General features: G+C 34.9%; 1 protein-coding gene across 1 annotated transcript; it reads right to left on the reverse strand.

The window, feature by feature from the left end:
* Positions 1-505: 505 nt before the first annotated feature.
* Positions 506-1,540, reverse strand: LOC128200814 (uncharacterized). The gene has a single exon (XM_052895467.1). It carries the CDS (start codon positions 1,538-1,540, stop codon positions 506-508), a length of 1,035 nt encoding a protein of 344 aa, XP_052751427.1.
* Between the last annotated feature and the right edge of the window lie 13,784 nt (positions 1,541-15,324).

Consider the following 15,324-nt stretch of genomic DNA (forward strand, 5'->3'; position numbering starts at 1 on the left):
CTTTAGATCTTAATTATAGTTATCAATTAATGTTAGACGCTCACTCTTAAAATAAACAAAATAACTATGGTAGAAAACAAAGTTTTGATACAGCCCTTTTTATAATGCTGTTTTTGCAGCGTAAACTAACAACACGTGTAACACCGTCTATTCCCGGGTGCTTTTCAACTATAAAACCATAAAGCCATTATATGCTGGCGGAAGATCATTCTCCATCACCAACACTATGTCACCTATTTGTAGTTGTGGGACCTTATGATTACATTTATATCTATGATGAAACCGAAGGAGAAACTTAAGTAAACTTCTATATATTATTAATAAGATTATAGTGTGCAAACTATGTAAAATAATGCACTGATGATATGTACCATTAATATTAGTACATTGCGACTGTCTATCAACTCTTAGAGTTTCATCTTCATCATTCCACGGATTCGAGAAGGTAAGTACAATTTTCTTTTCTAATCTACTAATAATAACACTATCTATAATAACACTACTGCTAATCTTTCTTTTTTCTTTCTTCGTTCTTTAATTCATCAACCAGGTAAGTTTCTTGAAGATTCTTTAGATACTGTAACCATTTATTCAAAAGTTGTATTAGTAATTCTTCATCTAAACCTATTCCAGAGAGCCATAACATTTGGATAAATGTTCTTACACGAATAACAGACATTAACCATTCAACTGAATTAAAAATCCGAGAAATATCGGAAATAACTTTTCTTTTAGTTACAGGTGCCTTCAGTTCAGGCAGTTGTACAACATATTCAAAATGATCACTACTTCGATTCCAGGTCAGTCCCAGAATTTTCAAAACACTATCTATTTTTAATTGCACGCTTCCTTGTGAAGCTACATCCTCTTCACTAATTACTTTCAATAATTCCTCACTATTACTACTCCATTTCTGAAGCTCAAATCCTCCTTTTTTCAATAACTCATTTATCTCCTTATAGATTTGAATACCTTCTTCGACTGACTCACAACCTGTTAGTAAATCGTCCATATAAAAATGATTTAGAACTCTTTCAGCAGCAAGAGGATAATTTTTGCCTTCATCATAAACAATTTGATGTAAACACCGAACAGCAAGGTAAGGTGCTGATACCGTTCCAAATGTTACTCGTAATAGTCTCATATGTTGCAGTTCACTTTCCGGATGATCACGCCATACCAGACGTTGAAAATTAGTGTGTCTTTCTTCAACCTTTATCTGTCTATACATTTTAATTATATCAGACACAAGACATATAGGATAACGACGCCAACGTATTAAGAGATGACGCAAGTCAGCTTGAAGAGTGGGTCCTACTAATAAATCTTGATTTAAAGATACGCCATTTGTACCAGGACAACTTGCATCGAAAACAACTCTTACTTTTGTAGTGGTTCTATCCTCTCGCACCACTGCATGGTGTGGTAAATAGACTGCTTCAGGATCATCTTGTTCAGTTATTGGTACTTTCTCCATGTGTCCTAATTCTAGATATTCTGAAATGACTTCAGCGTATTTAATTTTTAAATTAGGATCCATTGATAATCTTTTTTCTAGTTGCAGAAATCTTTTAGTTGCAATAATTTTAGAATTGCCATATTTACGACTGGGATCATCACTACGGAATGGAAGATTAACTATATATCTCCCTGAATTGTCCCGCTTCGTAGTATTTGTAAATATTTCTTCACATTTCTTTTCTTCTTCAGATAAATGTTTTTTAATATCTACACTGTTTTCAGCTTCCAACTCCCAAAATTTCTTTAATAAGTCATCTTCACTTACATGAGAAATATGCATACTAATTAGTAGCCTTTGTATATTATTTTTATCTAAATTTACAGGGCCAGAAATAATCCAACCAAGCGTTGTTCGCTAAGCTATAGGTACACCTGGTGGACCTTTGATTACACCATCTAACAAGATCTGACTGTAAACATCTGCTCCGAGAATAATATCGATTTTGTTTGGTGTATGAAATGATGGATCTGCCAGTTTGATATTTGAAAACTCTGACCACGGTTCTACAATAATTTGCCTCTCAGGGAGGATTGAAGTGAGTTTACTCAAGACAAAAGCTTGAACCTTAAACGTAAAATTGGGATCATGAAGTGATTGTAATGAAACCGATACCATAGACTTAGAGGTCAATGAATGACCCTGATCACTTCCTAATCCTGTAATTACACTTTTGTGTGGTATCTTCTTTAAGGTCAGCAATTGCACAGCAGATTCAGTAATAAAACTAGCTTGAGAACCTGGATCTATTAAACATCTCAGTGTGATACCATTACCTGATTTCGATTGTGCGCTAACTAATGCTGTTGCAAGTAAGACTTGACAGTTTGAGGTCGAAACACAGGCTGTGACACTAGTGGATTGATCTACAGACGATGATGTTGTTGCATGTTCAACCGATTGATTTGCGATACCTGTAGTGTCGGTTGAATTGATATTGGTAACATTTTTTAAATGGAGTAGAGAATGATGCTTCCGTCTGCATAAACGGCAACGAGAGATTTGACGACAAGCAAATACAGAGTGCCCTGAACATAAACAGTTAAAGCACAAATCCTGGGATTGGACGAATTCGCGTCTAATATCAGTTTCCTCTTTAGAAAACTTTTTACAATTTGCTAAACGATGACTTTCAGAACAGTAAGGACATATAAAATTGGTTGTGTGATATACTTTAGGGCTATTATTAATAACATTACTTTTATGCACTACATTAGACTTAGACAATTTTGGATCAATAAACTCTAACGCTCTTAATCTAGTTTCTAAAAAGTCTTGGAACTGCTTCAAGGTAGGTAACTCATCTGAGAACTCGCTGATTTTTAGTTCCCACTGCTTGCGAGACTCCATATCTAATTTTTGACTTATAATATAGATAACAAGCACGTCCCAAGTACTGATGTCTATTCCTAAATTGTTAAGCCCATGAAGACATTCATTAGTAGTATCTAGCAACTCCTTTAGTGTACTAGCTGATTCAGTACTGATGCTTTTTTGATTCATAAACCTTTTCAGAATACAGTTTGAAAGATATTTTTTATTATTATATCTTCTCTCCAATTGTTCCCAGCAAATAGTGTAATTATCATGCGTAATCGGTACATGACGTAGTAATTGCTCCGCTTCCCCAACTAATAATCCTTTCAAGTAATGCAGTTTTTGTACGTCATCTAAATATTTATTATTGTGTACCAATGATACGAACAGATCTCTAAAACTAATCCATTCTGAATATTTACCTGAGAACGGGGATATAGATATCTTGGGCAGCTTTAAATTACAATTAATATTATTACTATTGTTTTGTTCGGAATAACTTGCATTTTCAGTACTAGACTGCCTTAAACTAGTCAATGCTTCCTTCAGTTGAAATTTGTATTCTATATATAACTCTTCAGTAGAATCATAGACGTTATTACATACGTAGGAACTAGCATTCAAATCTTTGTAGTCTGTATTTTGAATGAGTTGTGTATGTGTCGAACTAAACTGACGCCATAATTCTTCTAAAGCTTCTAATCTAGTATTTATATAATCTATAGAACGAAGTCGCTCCTTGGGTGCCTTTTTGAAGTTAGATTTTGCTCTACTAATTCTTTCACTTAAATCAAGCTGTACTTTTATATATGAATCCATTGTATAAGTTTAATTTTAAAGTTTCAATAATATCCAAAGTTTTTACAAGTAAATATTTATATGAAATGTTTAGAGTAAATTCCTTAGTCTTCTGTAATTAGATAAATAAAATGTACTCACAGTTCACCAGCACTTATCACTTACAATACTATGTTCAGTTCTGCTTTGATGTCCTTACGGCTGCAATATGACGATACAATGTTCAACAACAACAACTGACGCTCGCCGACTTCGTACAAAAAAGCAGTTTAAATTTGTCGTTAATCCTCGATACTCCGACTCGATGGACCAAAAATAGACGATTTACTCCAAAATGATACCACTTTAATAGTTCCACTAGTGTTTTTTATATTTATTTACATAACAAAATTATAGTTATAAGACATTACACACAGAGATACAAGAATGGTATGCTAAAATTCAAATCATTCTTATTCTTTTTTTAAATATACTATATGGCTTCTTTCCAGCCATGACCAGGCTGTAACTTTTTTTTATTATATGTATTGATTTTGGAAAATTCTGTCTACTTGTTTTTTTTTATGCAACTTAGAATGGCAAATAAGCTGACGGCCCACCTGATGGAAAGTGGTAACCGTAGCCTATAGACATGAGCAGTACCATGGACATAACAGAGTATACTGTTTCGCCCATGATACTCCCCATGCGTTGTCATTCTTGAGGACTCAGGTGTTATTCCTCTGTATCCAGTAAATTCACGCCATATCCCACCCACCCCTCAAACCGAAACACAGCCATGCAAACACAACTGCTTCACGGTTGAAACACGAATAGGACAGAGGTACCCAAGCAATCGACTTTTGTACAAAGTCTCCCTCTGGTTTTACGAAGCGGGGTTTAATCGCTAGTCGGTAAATGTAATCATTGTAATATTTCATAGCACATTTCAAAGGTGAATGATCTCCTGCATACGTTTTACAATCCCTCCATGCAAATAAACGAAGAGACATAGCACTAAATACACAGGATGATCTTTACGTGCATGATAATAAAGTTGATTATTTATCTCAAAACAATCATACATACTATGACAAATTTTGTCAAACATTTGACCCAAAAACAATCTTCTTTTGCTTAAAGAATGAATGCAAAATTTACTCAATAAAATATCATTATTAAATTTTGCTATTTCATTATCTATTATTAGATACTAGGTTCAGTTATTTTTTTAATGGATGATAATGATATCGCGGGCGGGGTTACCATTCCGGTAACCCCTGCCGCGCTATCGGTATACACTGGCGGTGCATCTGTGAGGATGAAAAAGGATGAGTCAACGATAAATCAGTCACGATAGTTTCCAGTGAGATCCGCTTGGAGATCAACCTTCTAGGGTACTTGCTGGCAATGGGGGTGTTAGATTTCAATACTAATTATCATTTTTCCCATTATAATGGGAATTAAACCCAGGTGGACTTCCACGTCTTCCTTTATCATGGACAATCGTGGTTAAATCTGAGGGCCTGTTATGAAATGTTTTCTGAAATTTTGGAATCGAACGTAACACAAATTTGATGTTAAAATTACATAATACGAGTACTTAAATATTACCGTTCAAAAACATTAAAAATATAAAAATATTATTCCTTTGGATTCTTATGGTAGGATTTATTATTAACGAAATGTTAAGCTCCATTTACTGGGCCGATTTAGGTATGAACGAAAACACGAAATTGAGTCCGAAACATCGGAATTTCATTTCATAGTAGGTCCCCTAAATTCGCTACGAAGAGCTGACTGACTTCAAATCATGCTTATTTTATCTATCCATCCTGTCATTGTATATAATTTTTAATGGGATGAAAAAGGAATGTGGGGGAGAGGGATTGTTAGTAATGGCAACGTTAATCTCCAATATACCCGGTTAGAAATATATCCTATATTGCTAGCAATGGAGATCAGATCAGGTCACTCCTCACCCAGTTCTCCCTGAAAACAATTGTCATTATTAATTCTTATTCAAACCGTCACAATGGGCTAACTGATCTAGTAAGAGTAGAGTAATTTTATTTTTACCTATCACCACTCACTGGTGCCCCGCCAACGTATACCGATAGCGCAGGTGGGTTACCATTTCATTATCGTTTACTAAGATTACTTTACCTGCGCTATCGCTATATATGCTGACTGGGCATCAGTGAAGGAAGGTAATAAAAGAAATCAGGTTAGTTCCCCTGCAAATTCTCCAGGAATTAACCATAGTGGTCTCTAGATGACCTGACAGAATATTGCTAGTAGTATATCATGTCAGATCGACCTCTACGTAGGCTCCCCTGGAAACCATCGTGATCGATTCACTTGCTTTCAGCCTTCACTGGTGCACTATCAACGCATACCAATAGTGCAGGTGGGGGGGAGGAAGGGATTGTTAGTAATGGACACTGAGAATCCTATTGCTAGCAATATATCCAACCAGGTCGACCTCCTCGCGATTCTCCCTGGAAACTATCATGGTTAATTCCTGATGAATTCATAATGATGGGCTAACTGGCCTGTTTTCATTCTCATCTATCACCCTTCACTGGTGCTCCGCCAGCGTATCCCGTTAGCGCAGGCAGGATTACCCTACCATTTTCACCCATCAAAAAAAAAAATTGTGTAGGTGGAGTGACATTCTATTTTCATTGTACATAAAATAATCTGTAAACCGCGAAACCGCTTATGTATTGAATTGTATCGTATTGTAAAATCTTAATTGTACATATTTTACATTGGACACATTAGAAAGATTTAAAATACAATGGCGGACTTGCCCCCTATAGGAATATCTTACTGCCAACCTATTTCATCATAAATCTTTTTTGTCGAAGAGTGCCTACATGTATTTTTCTCACAATATTAATCTATAAATATGCAGGTTATTTTTTTTAATACATGATAATAGAATGGAAACCTCGCCTGTGCTAATGGTATACGCTGGCGGGGCACCAGTGAGGGATGATAGGTGAGAATAAAAAGGCAGGTCAGTTAGCCCGTCGTGATGTATACACCTGGAATTCAGCACGAAGGTTTCCATTGGCGACCACGTGGATGTCGACCTGCCAGGGTATACTGCTAACAATTGGACTGATAGTACTCATTACTAACAATCCCTTCCTATAGGTAAGCGCAAATTTCGAGGACAGCTGAACCGATTTCGCTAATTCTTTTTTTAGAATATTCCCCGAAGTACGAGGATGGTTATTACAGTGAGAAATTTTAAAAAAATTGCCTGAAAACGTTTAAAAACAACACTTTTCTATACTTCCATACAAACGATTCGTAATAATACTTAAAAGTCAATTTGAACTTTAATATCATACTATAAAGTTCAAATGTTAATGGAGAGGTTCCGGGAAGGCAAAACAATTGATCGACAGGGCACGGCGGGTTTTTTAATTTTTAATTTTTAATATAATAAATTGTTGGATTATTTACCTTAGTTTTCCTTTTTTATCTTACTAGCTGGCCCGCTGTCCAGAATAGCAGAATAATTATTAAAAAAACTTAAAAAATTTAACGAATCGACTGTTAGGCGGTACGAAGTCAGTTAGTAACTTAATAAAAACCAATTTTGTGTAGTGTATAGTCTAAATAGTTGAAATGAATTCTTTTCAAACGTTTTCCCCCGTAGTTAGGATCATTTTAAAATATTTAAATGTCTCTCATATCTTTCACAGAATTGTTTTCACAGAAATTAAAACACTAATTTAATTACTTCTATTGCAATATAGTGTGAGCCAACAATATCTACAAATATTTGAAATGTTTTTTTTTTAATGCTTGAAAAGGAATTTATTTATTAATTCTTTTATAGTTGTAGGTGAACCTTAATAAGGTTTACTTAGGGTTTTAAACTTTTACATTTTACATGCTAATTAATGAATAACATAAAAAATAATTTTGCCTAATGTAAAAATCTTTTACAGGCGAACACCACATGCACTATTATAATATTTAATAAATATTAACAATGGCAATAACAATATTTGAATAATAAATAGATTAAGAACATATGTCTAAGATTTTCCTCATTAAGTTATATCCGCTGTTGATTGATCCAAAATTGATGTCAATTTATAACAATATAACAATAGGAATGTGTTGAAGTTTTAATACTGGCTGTTGACACTGAGGTTTTTTAGAACAATGTATTTACCAGAGGGAGACTTTGTACAAAAGTCGATTGCTTGGGTACCTCTGTCCCATTCGTGTTTCAACCGTGAAGCAGCTGTGTTTGCATGGCTGTGTTTCGGTTTGAAGGGTGGGATATGGCGTGAATTTACTGGGTACAGAGGAATAACACCTGACTCCTCAGGAATGGCAGCGCATGGGAGGTATCATGGGCGAAACAGTGTACTCTGTTATGTCCATGGTACTGCTCATGTCTATAGGCGACGGTTACCACTTTCTATCAGGTGGGCCGTCAGCTTGTTTGCCATTCTAAGTTGTATAAAAAAAAAAAATATTTTTAAGTTGATTCTAGGTCAGATTTTTATAAGGCATGTCTCGTATTTTTTTCACTAAACTTATTATTTGATATCACAAATACATATATGTTTTATTACTGCATCCTGCTATTTACAACAGAATGGTGGCCTATGCTAAAGGTATATAATGGCGTGGCACCGATGGCGGATGAAACGAAGAGGATAAGATCAAATTAGATAGCTCATCGTGGTGAATTTAGTACGACGTTGTCCAGAGGATCGTGCAGTGATTGATAATGTGAGATGATGTTACACATACACTGACCCAAATGAGCTGCTTAGTGCAGAAATAGAAATCCAATATTGTAAATTATTATATTATATATATATATATATATATATATAATATACCCTATCAGGTCGACCTCCACGCGGTTCTTCATGGAAACCATCGTAACTAACTTATTGTTGAATTCGTCATAATGGGCTAACTGACCAGCCTTTTCATCCTCATCAATCACCCCTCACTGGTGTCCCGTCAGTGTATACCATTAGCGTAGGCGGGGTTAGCATTCCATTATCATCCATAAAAAAAAACAAGTATCCTAGTGACGTAAATGAAGTCGTGGGTAAAGACAAGTAACATAAATAAATAAAGAAAATATACTACTATGTATACTAATACTCATTATAAATGTGAAAATATGTTTGTTTGTATGTTACAGCTTAACCATATACGTAGATATCATATGGGATGGAGAAGATCATAGGCTATTAATTCGGTTAGTGAACATATCTTAGTTACGCAAACTAAGTCACTAGTAAAAGCCAGCAAAGTACTGTACTAGTAGATTTACTGATGATTTTTAAAATATGTAGGTAGAAATTTAACCTATAAATTCCTATCATTGGTAGATATCACAGAAAAAGGAATGAGAACGATAAGTTCAACGTGCTTATATTTTACAATTCATTTCTGCTATATTTAGACGCTTCAAATTCAAATTTAGAATGTAAAGTGCAATCTATAGTAAACAAAAACAAATATCTATTACGTCACCTTGTCAACAGTTTATCAGCGTCACGGTTTTTAGCGCACGGTTTTTATCGGAGGGAACCACCCCTTACATTATAAAACCAATTTCTTAAGACCCACATTTTCTATGTAAATATTCGAAAACGTAGATCTTTCTACATAGACGTATCATATCAAAATAATAGTCCAAGGGTTGTTATGGCGTAAGTGCAAAGGTTTGTTAAATTAATTTAAGTCAAAAAATGTTTGATTAAAGTTCATTTCAAATGTAAGGTCTCTTTTGTAAAGAGACCCCCTTCGTTTGTACTTAGCACAGGTAACTTATTATGGATAAGATTTTTGATTATTTAGGTTAAAATATTTCTTTCTACTAAAATAATAATAAAATATGAAAAACCTATTTCATTATTAAAAAACATGAAGTTGGAGGGAATTGAACTTATTTGATTATTTAATACGATTTATAAATTTTAATAATATTTCTATATTAATTTGCAATTATGTAGTAAGCCTTGTGGTCCCGGTATAGAATAGGCCACGCCTTCCTTTCCCCTGAATGTCGTAAGAGGCGACTAAGGGAGGGCGAGGGATGGGCAGCAGCGTCCTTCTTAAAACATCTCCAAAGTCTAACTGTGATTGTCAATCCGTCTGCCAAGTGAGGTAACTATTGGCAAAACTCTCGGAGAGGCCTACATTCGGCAGTGGACAGTTCATTTTTAATGGATGATAATAGAAAGGTGTCCCTGCCAGCGCTAACTGTATACGCTGGTGGGGCACCAGTGAACGATGATAGGTGAGAATGAAAAAGCAAGTTATCTGATTTGTTGCCCATCGTGATGAGTACACCTGGCAGCACAGTGGTTTCTAAGGGGTGTCCCCCTGGATCCCCCGTGGATGTCGATCTGACAGAGTATATTGCTAACAATAGGATTGGTGTTCCGCATTACTAACAATCCCTTTCACCCCAGTAGTGGTGGGTGAAAATGGATTGGTAGCCCCGCCTGCGCTAACGGGATACGCTGGCGGAGCACCAGTAAAGGGTGATTGATGAGAATAAAAGCAGGCCAGTTAGCCCATCATGATGAATTCATCAGGAATTAACCGTGATAGTTTCCAGGAGGAACCGCGAGGAGGTCGACGTGGTTGGGTATGTTGCTAGCAATGTGATTTTTAGTCTCCATTACTAACAATCCCTTTCCCCCCTGATTTTATATGTTTGTCATTTTCAGTTTAAGAACAATGGGTATGATATGAAAATGGTATGGTAACAGATGGGTTACCATACCATTTTCACCCATCAAAAAAAAACATAAAATCACCTTTACATTTATGATATGTATTAAGTAGTGAGGATTTAATTAGGTGAAGTCATTGTACTCGGTAAGTTGCAAAGAGTTAGGTATAAGTACAGAAACTGCACAATTTCAACATACCAACAGAAGTGCTGATAGAGGACTCGCTACATTCATGTTATAATATCAAAGCGAATTATGATTACACGTAATGAAAATTAACGACTAAGAACTTTGTACAAATATGTATATTTTAAACAAACAAAATAATGTAATTAATGTTTCTAAAAAATAGGTATACGATAATAATGAATTTATTTCTATCCGACTACAAAAAACGAACGAGTTTCTTTTTTTTTTATACAACTGAGAATGGCAAACAAGCTGACGGCCCACCTGATGGAAAGTGGTAACCGTAGCCTACAGACATGAGCAGTAACATGGACATTACAGAGTATACTGTTTCGCCCATGATACCCCCCATGCGTTGCTATTCCTGAGGACTCAGGTGTTATTCCTCTGTACCCGGTAAATTCACGCCATATCCCACCCTTCAAATCGAAACACAGCCATGCAAACACAACTGCTTCACGGTAGAAACACGAATAGGACAAAGGTGCCCAAGCAAACGACTTTTGTACAAAGTCTTCCTCTGGTAATCCCTCTCAATTCGGTTGTACTGCTTTATGTTTGTTGCTCCATAACTGAATGTACTTTCACATTAATCCCGTAAAATATCGTCAAAACAGTTTCAATAGTTTGGTTTTTAAAATAAAATAACTGGTTTATGGTTATGATTAAAATAAAGCTACTTAAGTCAATATTAATTTAGTTTTGCCACGAATGATGTCGATGCTTTGTTTGTGGAGCAAAATCTTTTTTTTAAATATCTCCCCATATATAGACATGCCCAACGTTTGTACATGAAAGATATTTAAAAAATAATATGAGAGGTCTTAATAAAACTAATAAGTAAATAGATAATAAAACAAAATTTTTTAGAAATTTTGTCTGTCTGTTTATCTAACTGCCGGTTTGTATGTTTGTTTCAGCATTATGCTAAAACAACATTACATAAATTTGACGCCATTTTTATTTGTGATCCTAAAGATCTAATTTAAAATATGGTGTATTAACAAGTGTTTTATCATGATACCCAATCGAGAAGTGGTCAAAATCGTTGGCTTCCCCACTTCTGAAATTTACGCGTACAAAGTAGCGGTAATTAAACTAGTTATTTATAGTGTCTGTAAATAAATATTGTATATATTTAACTCATAGCCACCTGTCAATATCATAACTTTCTTTTTCATCAAGTAGGTTTATTAAATTGTACATAAATATTTCACCTCTTTCGGTCTAGTCGTACAAACATGACAGCGACGTTTACTTCTTACATTCACTTTGCTGCCATTTTCCATATCACGATCGCTCTCTTCTTGCAGTTCTAATTTCCGTTTTCATATATTATTTTCTACATATTCCTTTGTTAATACCTTCTGTATGGGGGGAAAGGGATTGTTAGTAATGGAGACTGAGAATCACATTGCTAGCAATATACCCAACCAGGTCGACCTCCTCGCGGTTCTCCCTGGAAACTATCATGGTTAATTCCTGATGAATTCATCATGATGGGTTAACTGGCCTGTTTTCATTCTCATCTGTCACCCTTCACTGGTGCTGCAGCGTATCCCGTTAGCGTAGGCGGGGTTACCATACCATTTTCACCCATCAAATAAAAAAATACCTTCTGAATATAATATATATATAAATAAACAAAGTTAGTCGTAATACTTATTTTCTCTGAACACCTACATATTTATAAAAAAATATGCAATTTAAAAACAACCCACCAAATGGATAATTACATGATTACATGGACATAATATAATAAGCTGTGATGACTACGATACCCTTAAAGCGTTGCTAGTTTTGAGATTACGGTGTTGTTTTTTTAATGGATGATAATGGAATGGTAACCCCGTCTGCGCTATCTGTATATACTGGCAGGGCACCAGTGATAAGTGAGGATGAAAAGGTAGGTCAGTAAGCCGATCGTGACGGATTCAAAGATAAATTAGTCACTATGGTTTTCAGGGGGAACTGCGTGGAGGTCGACCTGATAGCGTATATTGATAGCAATAGGTACTAACCTCCCGATTACTAACAATCCCTTCACCCCGAAATTACGGTGTTACGCCTTAGCACCCTAAATTTCACTAATATATTCCACAGCTCGAGCTGTAACATAGCCATGCAAGCGTAGTTGCTTCACGGCTGAAACACGAGTGGGACAGAAGTACCCAAGCTAATAACTTGGTGAAAGATTCATAAATTAAAATACCTCTATGTATATAAATATTTCTGTATCTAAATAGTTAAAGATAAAAAAATTCTTTGAGATCACTGCCAGCTGGTAGGGTACCTAGGAGGCTTGCTGCATTTCCACGCTGAAACATACATTACATACATTTCTGTATCTTGTATATATCATATATATATTTATCTATAATTTTACTCATTGATACATTTATTTAAGAATATTTAAGTGTGGGTTTGACCTTTTAAAGAAACGTATAGGTACTCTCAAATATGTCTTTGTGAAACTTCGTACGTATCCTGGGGTAGGCAGTAATCAATTTTAGTATAAGCACAATCCACCCGGCTTCCCCATGAATGCGTCTATGATTTTACCCCATACAAAAAAAAGTTTTTCATCAATTTTGGTTTCAAATTTCTCATGTAATACTAGTGGTATCCCGCGAATTTCTCCCCGTAATTCAGTATATGAGGTATTCTATGTAAGTTAGGGTACAGCCTACTCGTATACCAAATTTTATTCACAGCCGTTCAAGATTTTAAACGTTATTGAATAACAAACATACAAACGCATTTACATATATTCGACAACTTATATATTCTATCAGAAATGTTCGTCATCTCGGAATACTTTGCATACATACACTGATAATCAAATTGTTTATATCCATAATTAAGTTCACCCTCATACCTTATAGCCTAAATGGTCGCGTACAACGCGGTTTCAGAGATGCTTTCTCCCACGAACACTCAGGTTATGGAATGAGCTCCCTGCCGAGGTTTTCCCGAGAGACTACAGCATGGGGTTCTTCAAAAGGGGGGTAAAGAGGTTTCTTCAGGGTCGGCAACGCGCGCGTAATACCTCTGGTATTGCAGGCGTTCATAGGCTACGGTAACCGCTTACCATCAGGTGGGCCGTATGCTTGTTTGCCACCTCAGTGGTATAAAAAAAAAAAGTAGTTTTGTTTTAGAATCCTTGTTTCGTGTGTTGTTTTTATCGTTCATTGACATTCTTTATATAGACGTTAAAATACAACGCATGCTGTTTCATCTCTGTTAATGTCGTGTAGAACTATAATTGGATTGCAAACTTATAGTGCTGTTGTTATTCTATTACAAAAGTCTTGTTTGTAAACTGTTGATGTGTCAAAGATATAAATAAATAAATTACTTGCACATTTATAATATGCTCGTGAAGACGCAGTAATTTCTTTTTTTTTATACAACTTACAATGACAAACAAGCTGACGGCCCACCTGATGGTAAGTGGTAGCCGTCGCCTAGACATGAGCAGTACCACGGACATAACAGAGTATCCCATAAAGTACGTAGATTTTATAGTGATAGGTTACGCTGTTAAGGCGCTTTAAGGTAACAAACTCACTTTCATATGTGTAACGTTAGTAGAAATTAGGTTTATACATACATATACATATAGGAACATTATATTAATATTGAAAATTTGTCAAGACGTTTGTATGTTTGTTAACTAAACACTCCTAAACCACTGAACGGATTTAAACAAAATTTGGGACATGTATAAATTATATCCTAATATAACACAATATAATTTATATACGAAGTACTTTATATTAGATTAACCTTTTTCGTGCTACATCGTTTACGTAATATTCAGATATGGGATGTATAAAATTAATTAAATATAAATGTAATATATTTTTAAAATATGTTACCCGTATATATATAATAGACGGGTAACATATTTAAAAAATATATTGTTTTGGCTTGCATTCCTTTTAAAATAACCTAATATATTTTTTTATTAAATGTCTCCCGTCTACAGACATTTTCTAGTTACAATTTTGTTATATTAGTAAGATTAGCCAATCGCTCCGGTTTCGCACGTGTGTAAATGAAAATTAGTATGCAATAGTTTTTTACATACAAAAATCCCATAAAAAATATCAAAATGACAGTTAAACGCGTTTCAAAACTCATGAATGATTTAGAAGAAATAGATAGATACGGAGAACGAATATGTTTTGTACTGTTTGAGATTTACATGGGCAAAGCAGAGGGAAACAACTAGACTTTTAGATATGATAATGGAATGGTATGGCGCTATCGGTATATGCAGGCGGGGCACCAGTGAGGGATGACAGGTGAGAATTAAATGGCAGGTCATTTTGAATACACCTGGAATTCAGCACGAAGGTTTCCAAGAGGGACCATGTGAAGGTTAACCTAAAAGGATATACTGCAAGCAATGGAACTGGTAATCCGCATTACAAACAATACCTTCTCCCCAACAACTAGATTTAGACAAACACGTGATATCAAGTAGGTATCTTTTTGTAATTCTTATGTTTCTTAGATATTCTCACACTTTGTTCCCGAGACTGCTGATTGTCAAGTTCGGCATCAATTTGATGACACAAGAAGTTATATGATCACATGTTATAATTTTACACCGACTTTAATATGACATCATACACTATTCTTGTAATTTGTTCTATAGTATTTTTTATATATATATATATATATATATATATATATATATATATATATATATATATATATATATATATATATATATATATATATATATATATATATATATATATATATATA

This window comes from Galleria mellonella, unplaced genomic scaffold (genome assembly GCF_026898425.1).
Source record: "Galleria mellonella isolate WM207_F2 unplaced genomic scaffold, CSIRO_AGI_GalMel_v1 utg28, whole genome shotgun sequence".
In the NCBI taxonomy this organism is placed as follows: domain Eukaryota; kingdom Metazoa; phylum Arthropoda; class Insecta; order Lepidoptera; family Pyralidae; genus Galleria; species Galleria mellonella.